Source organism: Chironomus tepperi, unplaced genomic scaffold (genome assembly GCF_022539635.2).
Source record: "Chironomus tepperi strain 1889 unplaced genomic scaffold, CSIRO-AGI_Ctep_v1 contig_262, whole genome shotgun sequence".
Taxonomy (NCBI): domain Eukaryota; kingdom Metazoa; phylum Arthropoda; class Insecta; order Diptera; family Chironomidae; genus Chironomus; species Chironomus tepperi.
In genome coordinates this window covers 236,038-247,070 of record NW_027226384.1, presented here as the reverse complement: position 1 = coordinate 247,070, position 11,033 = coordinate 236,038, and the positions used below count along the sequence as shown (strand labels likewise).

The following is an 11,033-nucleotide window of genomic DNA, read 5'->3' as shown; positions in this document are numbered from 1 at the left end:
TTATTAGAAATATTTAATTGAATCTTATAAGAATTCATGATTAATTCTTATAAGAAACCGTTAAATTTGAATCTAAATTCAATTTCCCAATAAGATTATTTTACCTCAATTCAACCTTCAATCTTTCAAAAAATTTAAAATAAAACACAACATAAAATTCAAATTAAAAACTGAAAAATTCTCATAAAAATAAAGAAACAAAAAAGATTTTAATTTTATTTTTGAATTTTTTAAAAAATGACATCCGAAAAAGTCGAGCATCACTTTATTAAAAATTTTATTTATAATCATAAATAATAATAATAATAATAAAATTTAATAATAATATTTTCTCCTAATTATCTAATCATGCGTGTAGATGTGGCGACACTTTAGAAACGTCCAACATTTTTTTGTTCAGGATTCTTCGTTGGTTGTTCCTAAAGTGCCCCAAAAAACTAGATTCAATGCAATGTGTCATTTTTTTCATTCAATTTGTGAAAAATATTAACATAAAAATACTTTTTTTTGAATTTAAAATATTATTTACATAAAAATTTGATAATTTAAATGATTTTCAGTGAGTTAAGTTGACTTTTACTTCAATTTAAAGCTATAAATAGCGATAAAGTGACCATGAAGTAACAAGTCAATAACTCACTGAATTTTAAAAACTAAAACGCAAGCAAAAATAATAATTTTTTTGGTTTAAAAATTTCTTGAATGAATATTATAATTATAATAAAATAAAAAATAAATCCCCGCTATATATTTTTATTAAAACTAATTTGAAAAGTCGATTATTTTCTTCCCACGATAAATCATAAAAATTATCATTTCCACATATTTTTTTTTTGGTTCATTTATGAATCAATTATTACAATTTTTTTTTCATTTAATTTAGCAATAAATAATTTAATTTTTTTTGGAATGTTTTCTATCCTAATATTTTTTATTTTTTTATTATTAATTCATTTTTTTGTCATCTTAACCAATTAGCAAAAAAATTACACAAATCACATGATGAGTTGGTCGAAAAAGTGACAGCTTTGCTGTCATTCTTTGAAGCAACTCGCCTTTTTTTTGTCTTTGATTTACCAAAATTTGAGAAATTTGTTTCTTTTTTTTGGTTTAAAAAATTCTCAAACTTCTTGGTGCTTCTTATCAACTAAAGATTTATTTTCTTTTTTGTCTATTATCTGGCCAAAAAAAAAAATTGAGATAGAGAGATATATTTATTGCAGTTTACTTTGATCTTCTTATTTGTTGGCTATTTATTCTTTTAATCCTTTGGATGTTCATTTATTCTCTTAAGACGTTTCTTTTTCTTTTTTTTGTTCTTACTTCTTATTATTTTCTTTTTTCTTATGTTGCGGTTGGGGATTATCATTTATTACTATTATGATCATCTTCATCTTTGACCGAAGAGATATTCTTTTTTTGTTTAATTCCATACAACAGTAAATATCGTTTTGAAAAAGATTCTTAAGATATTTTTCTGTTGCATGAGAATTTCTTTTTCTGACTCGAACTAAATTTTTTTGTTATTTTTTCAAAAATTTTCAATTCATTAAAAATGATTTCATTTGATTTTAATTCACAAATTTTAGTGAAATAAAATCAATAAAAGAATTTTTACAATTTAAAAAATAAGAAAATTTTGAAATGAAGGCCGAAACGCGAGTATTCGTGTCGAAAGAGAAAATAACGTTTTTTTTTTAAATTTTTTAAAACCGAAAAAATCTCAATTTTTTTTTAAATTCTCAATTTTTTTTTCTTCTTAAAACTTTTTTGGTTGATTAGTTAATAAGTTATATATCAGGAACCACAAAGTGTCTATTCTGTATGTTATTTTTGTTTTTTTCATTTCTTATCTTTGGTAGCTTACGATATTTAAATAACAGTTATGGTTTTGCTTGTTTAATTACACAAATATTTCTCATTATAAGTGTAGTAAATTTGATGTTGTTGTTCAGCTTTGTTCTTATTATTTTTTTTTGGATGGGTTTCTTTTGTCATTTAATCCATCGATGAATCACCCAAATCCACATACATGTTATCTACATAAAATATATATATTTTATATATTTTTTAAGTTGATTTACATACAACCACAAAAAACTTCTTGTTTTTATGACAAAAATGCTTTTCAATTCATTTACTCCAATTGCTCTAGAAAGTTGGGTGATTTGAAATATTCTGGTACAGGATCATCCATGCGCGATATAACTTTGTAAATTGACTTCTTCCATGACTGCTCGTTATCCTTTCCACCTTGAATAGCGCGGAAAAATTCACGAAGCGTTTGCTCGATCACAAAACGGAAATTTGGCGGCACCTGGAAATTAATCATTTTAAATTACGATAAATATTTGCTGTTACATGCTTAAATTCTTTAAAATTTACCTCAATGTGATTATTACGGTTGTAATGAAGATTAAGCACACGATAAATTTCACTATCGCCACTTATGTGAATATCGTCGACACTCTTGACACCTTCTGTGACATTCTGACGTGCATATTTCTCCATTTGAATATAGTAAAATTCCCTGTTGATAATAAAAAAAAAAATTCATTACTTAATTTGTTCGCTGTTAAGCATTGCAATTGTCTCAAGAAAATAATTTGAAATAAATTTCCCACGAGATTATTTAAGGAATTTTTTCACTGTAATTATTAATTGTTAACACCTCAATAATTATGCAAAAAAGGTGTGAATTAATCACGGAAGGAAATTCTCTAAAGACTTAAACATGCATTTCCTTAATTAGTTTTTCTTAACTTGATATTGAATTATTTCAACTCTTAAAATATCTGAACCATTAATACGAATGAGCTGAATTCCCCACCGAGAGGATCTTCATCCATATATATTTTTCATCATTACCGCAATTAAAACTAGCTAGCATCAACTTATGACACTTTTGAGCTTTTTATAGTGTAAAAAATATCACTTGACATCAAGTGGTAGAAAAACACCTCCATTAGATCATTACAGCTACTTATGTATACGGTTTTATGTGCTTAAAGAGTGTCAGTTATTACACTTTTTTTTTAAATCACGTTTCTAGTAGTTTTATAGTGCACTGATGTTGACGGTATTAAAAAAGTGGCATAATGTTCATATTTGAGTGGTGAGAAATGGAAGTTGATTGGATTATTTAAGGCTTAATTGGATGATGGTTGAGGTGCTTTGGGGCTGAAGAATTAGAGAATTGGATTGTTGAGATGTTGATGGGGTTTGTTGAGGCATTTGTAGGGATTTGGTCCTTTCATAGATGTCAATAATAGTCAAAATTAGAATTTCAATAAATTCAAACAATTTAAAAAATTCTAAAATTCCCAAAAAATCAAGATAACTCTTAAATATATCTGATCAAACCCCATTCACATCACAATCCTCAAAAAACCGTTACATAACAGCACATACTAGTTTTTATTCAATAATCATCTGATTTTTTTCTTTCTTATTTATCTTCTCAAGACATTTAATAGCTCGTATTGTTTGTAGTAAGAAAAGGACTTATTACCAATGAGAAGGAAACAAAATTGATATTTCTCACGAATGTAATGTACGGTACGTAAAGGTATGCGAGTAAATAAGGGAAGAAACAAAAAAGAAAAAAAAAATTTCTAACGGACTTTTTCATTCACCCCTAAATTTCTTATTGTTTGTCTCTTTAAATTTTCTTTTAAGATCTTTTTTGTCGAATTTCAATTGCAAATGATGTTAAAATTATTCATTAATCGATAACTTCAAGTGAATTTTGTCAAAGATCCCTGCAATTTGAATTTTGTTGTCAAAGATCATATCCAATTGTTTACTTTTTGCATATGGATAAAAATCACATTTTTCGCGCCCAAAACTATAAAACATTTCTTTAAGAAACAGACAAAAGTCATAAGACATTCAGTCTACACACTTCTAGGCGTGTATTGTTATATGCATTTATGGTTGTATGTGAACTATTGTTTGTTATCGCAACCCTCAGAAAAAAATGAATTTCTTAAGCTTGAACAGATGTTTCAACATATTTTTAAAAACCGGTATAATTCACTAATTTATATACTATATACCTTATACCAGCACACAAGCTCTTTCACTTCTCTTTTGTGATAAGAAATTAAATGTTTTATTTTTTGAATTAATTAATGAGCAAAAAATGGTGCTTTTTGAAAGCCTTTGATAGTATCTCAAGTATGTAGGTTGAAGGTGGCTTTTTTTCTCATATGATTGTAGTTTCTCTAATTAAAATAAATAGTACATACGATTTTCTTGATGTTTTGTTTGATGTTGTACATGTAAAAATTGAAATTCATTGGAATGTGGATTATTGCAAGGCTTATTATGCAGCAATAAAAAAATTAGAGCTCATTAGGAAAGCTTTGATGAAGTCAAAGAGTAAAAGTTAATTTTCAGAAAATTACTTAATTAATTTTTAAATGTGAGTTGTTGTTTTTGAGTAAGTTTTTAATAAAGCTTTGGTTGAACAGCGAGTAGCAAAAAAGCGGCAGTCTTGTAGTCGGTTAGAGTGTTGTGCATTCGATTTTAATGACCTGGGTTCAAATCCCAGTTGAATTTTTCAAATTCAAGGACACTTTTTCACTGTTTTAGCCACGTAAACTCGATTTGTGTGATTCATGCTTCTCAAATTGTGGTTAGGTACATTGTATTGATATGCTCTGGGTCATGCAACTGTGTAGAGTTGGAAATCTAACGTCTTCAAAAAAGACAACAAATTTCTCTGGTTAGGTCTCTTGAAATTGCTTCTGTAAGGAACCGCTAAGTCGGCGCATTAATGATAAGCTGCGAAGCTGTCAGGATGGCACTTTGACCACTGATTTCTACGATTCGCAATTTGCCTCTTGAGTCCTCCTTAAATGCCAAACAACCATACACACCATAATCAAAGCTCAATTTACATTTAAATCTCAAATTTTGTCACCATTTTTTTGTAAGAATAATTCTTTAAAAATACAAAAAAATTCAAGAACCAATGTTTAAATCATAATGAAAACTCACAAGGCGCGAATGATGATAAAATAACAATGGAAATAATCAAACATCAGAAAAAAGTTCGAAATTGCGTTCATCATTTCCCATGTGCGAGATATATTTGTGCAATATTGTTCAACTTTTTATTTTTTTCTCATAAAATTGCAGTAGCACGAACAAAAAAATGTTGAATGCATAAAATTTTTAGATATTTTTTTTTTGGTTCCGTTTGGTGGACAACAACACCCTCGCTATTTTTGCAGTTCCTTTTTTTACAATTATTTTTTATATTCGAGCATTTGATAGGCAAAATAAAAAATTGTTGGCGTCGAGAAGAGAGCTTCAAATTAAAAATGCATTCAAAATCGCCGACGCCAATGAGATGACAAAAAATTGCAATTCTGTTTGAATGCATTTTCAGTGTGAAAAGAGGCAATTTTTTTTTGTATTTTTCATTTTAAATCGATTTATGATCGAATTTTAGTCTCGCGTGAAATTTTTATCGAAGAAATTTTTTGTTGCCTTTTTTTTCGTGTAGTTTTGTCACCACAAAAAATGAGATTATTTAATTTAAAAATAAAATTTAACTTCGCGCATTGAAAATTGGATTTTGATAACAGTCCACAAAAAGCCATCCTTTTTTTGGATCTAATGAAATTGACATATCTCTATTTTTATGGTTAATGAAGTTATTGTGATGGTTTTATTGTGCAATTGACGGGAAAAAAGTTGATTTTTACACATTTTCATTTTATGCTACTCGACTTTGATTAAAATTCCCAATAATACCCTTAACCTTATTGAGTCATACCAAAAAATCACAAAATAGTCCCCTTTTGAGTACCCAATTTATCCTGTCTTTCCAAATGACATAATTACCCCTTAATTATTTTCCAATAAAAAATTCATTACCAAAAAAAAACTGCGACACGCAATTTTCGTGACGTTAAAAATTTCAAATTTGCAAATGAGACAGCAATTAATAATTTCTTTGCATGCACGCAACAAAAGTAAAGCAATAACTCACCTGAAGTTGGAGAACCATTTGACCAACTGAGCTGTATTATTCTTGTTGAATTTGATATCTGGAAAGTACATCTTCAGCACTGCTGAACTTGGATAACGTACCCAGAAGAACATTAATTTTGCTTTACGCAAATGCATTGGTGTTAATGTCGCCGAATGTATAGTCGTTAACGAAAATTGATCTTGATTTTGCTCTTGTTTCTGTTTATTGCTGCTTTATTGAATGGAAAGAAAATAATTACGGATTATTTTAAGGTTAGAAAATAATTTAATTTCATTTTACTAATTCAATTGTAAATATCGGATTAAGCAAACATGGACGTTTCACCTTCATTTAACTTAAAGTCATTTATGGTTTCTTTATGCACATCCCATCCACCCTAAGAATCCCACCATAAACCATTATGTGTCATTACATACAAAAAGGAGTATGTGAATACACTCAAGTGCATTTTCTATAAATTAAAAATGAAGACACGCCATCGTATGAGGTGATGTGGATAAAGGCTTAATTAACTTGATTCTTGAAAGAAAATGGAAAAATGCAGTTTGAGTTTCTAGTCAATTTTGAGGTTAGGTTTTCATTTTCACATATTTTAACTTAGACTGATGTGATTCTTGTTTGCTCCGGACGTATATTTAAGGATATCTAATCATTTTCACATAAAAATTTATAATGACCGAGAATTTTAATGTCAAAAACTCGAAGTGAGCAAAAAAACCTAACCAATGCGTCATAAATCACAACAACTTCCTCAACCATCCTTGAATTCCTACTTTTTTGCAATAAGATCGCGTGTAGAATATAATTCATCATGGTGTCGAACAAAACGGATTTTCTAAATAATTGAAAAACACTTAATAGTGAAAAACGCTCAATAAAACGTAAAGGAAAGGAAATAATAAATAAAGTGTTGGCATAGAAGATGGTAATATTATATCATAAAGAATGTTTGCTTTCCCATCGTTTGAGAACCCCAATGCTAATTCATTATTTAATAAAAAATAGTAAAAAGGAATAGAAATGGCAACTTACTTTAAAGTTTTCAAAAATGCATTCGAGAATGATATTGATGGTTGCATTCCATCGTACGAGATATCAGCACTATTGCAATCAGAATTACGATCATTTGCATCTATAGCGGCACGAATGTGTCCATAATCAGGTGATGCACCGTGATGAGCAGCTGCCAAGAGGGCTGGATGAAGCATCGTTGGTGGATGAGGTAATGGTGGTGAATCGCGTGGATCCATCAATGAGCCCATGCCAGGCGGTGATGATGACATGTGCATATGATGATGAATCGATGTCGATTGTGGACCATGTGGACCATGAGGATTAAAGAACGGACTATAAGGTGAAAATACTTGCGATTCATGTAGTGATGGATTTGGAATTGCTACAGATGTTGGCAATGAGACAGGCATCATTGATGGTGGTGCTGAATGATGATAATTACCACGCGGTGATGGTGTTTCTGATGGTATACTTGAAGGAATGTTGATTGGCGTTGTTGAGCCAAATGACTTGTTACCATTTTGCATTGATTGACTATTTTGTCCATTCGACCCATTCATTTGCTGTTGTTGCTGTGATGAGTTTGAATTCTGATTTTGTTGATCTTGTCTCTGCTCGAGGTGATTTTGTTGGGCTGCAGCGAGTGCATCTTGCGCAAGAATTCTTGAAACAGTACGTGGTGTAATTCTTGTATCAGTCACCTTATGACGCTTCTTCTTCGGTGTCACAACAAGACTGAGTGCTTCATTTTGTTCATTAATTCCCTCACGTGGTGGTTCTGGCATACAGAATGGATTACCATTTGGTTGTCCGCCATTCATTGCCGATATTGAATTGTAAAGGGCTGCTGCTGCAACGGAATTCATTTGGGGTCCGGATACTTTTGGTGGACCTTGAAACATTCCAGCTGTTGGAGAAGGACGTACATGAGATGGTAAATTTAATGGATTCATTTGTGATTGCATTTGCGATTGCATTTGCGTGAGACTATTGAGACTATTTGGATCGGGACCATTGGCAACCATTGGCGGAGGTCCAGCCAAGTGCTGACCAAGTGGCGGAAATGCTGTGCCATTTGCATGACGTTGCATTTGAGCTTGTTGGATATTTGCGGGTGAATTATTATTATTGTTATTATTATTCAAATTATTATTGTTATTATTATTACTACTATTGCCACCATTCGATACCATTTGCTGGTTGAGCATCGATTGGGCTAAATGATGTTGCATCTGATTCATGGCACCTTGTGGTACCATATGATGATTTTGGTTAGTATTATTACTACTAGTGTTAGTTGTGCTATTATTACTTCCATTATTACCTGATTGTGTGTTTGCATTTCCGCCACTTCCATTACCGTTGTTGCTACCATTTGGACGATCTGTTCCACTCGACTTTGTACGTGGTGACTTACGATCGAGAATTTGTGATGCCATCATTAAATCTTTGTTAAGTTGTTCGGCGGCTGCTGCAGCTGCTTCCGATTGTTTAGTCATAATACGTCGTTGATGTACAAAACGTGAAACAATTGTATCCACAAGTGCTGATAATGATGAATTAATTTCCGACTTAAGAATATCGGCAAGTCCTTCCAAATCGGCTCCTGTTACCGGTCCAATTGAATTAACTGTAGCTGCTAATGCATTAACACGCATCATTGAAAGACGATCACTAAGATCAGAAGGAACATTTGGCTTACCAGCTCCATTCGATTGTTGCTGTTGCTGTGGAGAAGTTTTTAATGGTGGAATATTATTTGGTGTATGATTAACAATTTGTTGCTGATGCATTGAATGCATATTCTGTGCTTGCTGTTCACGAGCAATCATTTCTTGTTGGGCTTTTTGTTGTTGTTCTTGTTGTTGCTTTTGCAATTGTTGCTGTTGCTGTTGTTGTTGCAACTGAAGTTGTTGACGTTCTTCAACTTCCTTTGCAATTCTTGCTTCCTGTTCCATCAATAATTTTTGACTCAAATACATAGCAGCAGCATTACTGAATGCTGGATGTTGTACATGTCCGACATGTTCGCTGCCTGCATTTTGTTGTTGCATATGTTGCAACAACGGATGAGTTCCATTAAATGGCATTGATGGATGGTGCAACTTAGCCGACATCATTTTACTCATCATTTGATTTAATACATTTTGAGCGTGACTTACTTGCTGCTTTCCAGGTAGATCTTTATTTGGTGATGTACTCGGTGTTCGTTGCTGTTGTACACTATTCATTGATGGTGATCGTTTTTCACTTGAATTTTCACGCATTAAATCGTCATCGACGAGATCACTAGTTCCATCGTCAATATCCTCGGTTGATTCTGATGTTTGTTCCATACGATTACATAATTGGACATATTTTTGTTGCATTTCAGCCAATTGTTCTTGCATTGAACGCAATTGTGATTTTAGAATATTTTTCTCATGTCTTTTTTGTACAATACTCGTATCCATTTCTTCATCTTCATCGTCATCATTCAACATGAGATTATGTAAATTTAATCCCAATGAGAGTCCATAACGTTCAACAGCACTATTATCATGTTGTTGTGGATGATATAGTTTACGCTTTTTACAACCGTTAACTTGTGGCTGTTGTATTGATCCTTGTGATCCAAGTACAGGACTTGAATGCATTGTTGATACAATATTTTCAACACGAGCACGTTTTAATTCCAATGCATTACCATGATCGCTTTTATTTGATGCTGATGGTGATGGTGATGGTGAACGACATAGTTCCTTGTCTAAATCACCATCCATTAATTCCTCCTTTAGTTTAACATTATTCACAGAACTTGGTGATGGAAGTGAACTACTACCATCAGCTAATGAATTCACAATCATATCATCATCAATAATTTCATTTGTATCATCTTTTTTACCATCATGTGAAGTGCCATTTATATCATTATCACTTCCTGAATTTAAATTAATTTTCTTTAAATCCTTTTCACTGGTCGATAATTTATTATTCACATTATTATTATTATTCACATTATTTGAAGAATTGTTAATTGTCACATCACTATTTTGATCACTGTCTATTGATCCATTAACATTATCACTTTTGGTCACATCATAATTATTATTATTATTATTATTCATCAAATTATTATTATTGTTCAATATGTTGCTTGTCTTACTATTCATTATTGTATTTTGATTTGAATCAGGCGTATGACGATCATTACCAACACCAGCTGCTACTTGTCGTAATTCTTGATCGAGTGCCATTAAATCTTTCTTTCCTTGTAATATATTTCTCAACATATGATGGGCGAGATCATTTGCTGATTGTTGTGTTGGCGATTGTCCACCATCTGAATTATGTGATTGTACACTATCAAAATCCATTTTAACACTATTATTATTATTTGATGCTGATTCAATTTGATTTAATACATCATTTGAATTTGTAACAGCATCTTGTGCCTGCTTAACTTGTCGTCCAAGTAATTCATTAAGCATTTTTGCTGGCGCATAATTTGTTGGAAATAAACCACCAAAATTTTGTGATTGTTGGCTAAAAATAGCCCCGTACAAACTGCCACTCATTAGTGACGATCGCGAACTAAAATTTGGTATTGACGAATAAGAGTTTCTCGGTTCGCCAGCGTCTACACGTTGTCGATTTCGTTTCAATTGTTCTTTATGTTGCTTTAGTAATCCTAACTTGTCGTCGTCTCCAAACAAACTACTGAAACAATCTGAATTATCCTCCTCGGCTGATGACATCATAAGAAGGGAACGTTCTCCCCTCCAATTTTTTTCTGTTTCCACTCAATATTCTTCTCTTTTTAAACAAAAAAAAAAAAAAAACTCTTTGCCTTCGGAGAATTTATATTGTGTATAGCTATATGTTTCTGTATATATGCGTGAGAGAGAATTTTTAGTTGTTTTGTTGCTTTTGGTTTTGTGTCGTCTGTAGGAGAAGGAGAGAGAAAGAGAAAAAAAAGTATGAATAATGAGAAAACAACACCGTCTATTGGTCCCAAAACTTGCTTTGTCGT

At 31.4% G+C, this 11,033-nt stretch overlaps 1 protein-coding gene across 9 annotated transcripts in view; it reads right to left on the bottom strand.

Annotated features, from left to right (window-relative positions):
- Window positions 1–259: 259 nt before the first annotated feature.
- Window positions 260–11,033, bottom strand: part of pros (homeobox protein prospero) — a 158,485-nt gene continuing 147,711 nt past the window's right edge. For 4 of the 9 annotated variants that reach the window (XM_070642053.1, XM_070642054.1, XM_070642055.1 and 1 more), the window contains 4 exons: window positions 7,040–10,945; window positions 6,005–6,217; window positions 2,386–2,530; window positions 260–2,317 (listed from right to left, as the gene is read on the bottom strand). In XM_070642053.1, the coding sequence (XP_070498154.1) occupies window positions 2,138–2,317; window positions 2,386–2,530; window positions 6,005–6,217; window positions 7,040–10,761 (4,260 nt within the window). In that variant the 5' untranslated portion in view covers window positions 10,762–10,945 and the 3' untranslated portion in view covers window positions 260–2,137. Of the gene's footprint in view, window positions 2,318–2,385; window positions 2,531–6,004; window positions 6,218–7,039; window positions 10,946–11,033 lie in introns of those variants that run through there. The other 5 variants (XM_070642060.1, XM_070642057.1, XM_070642059.1 and 2 more) reach the window with 5 other exon arrangements.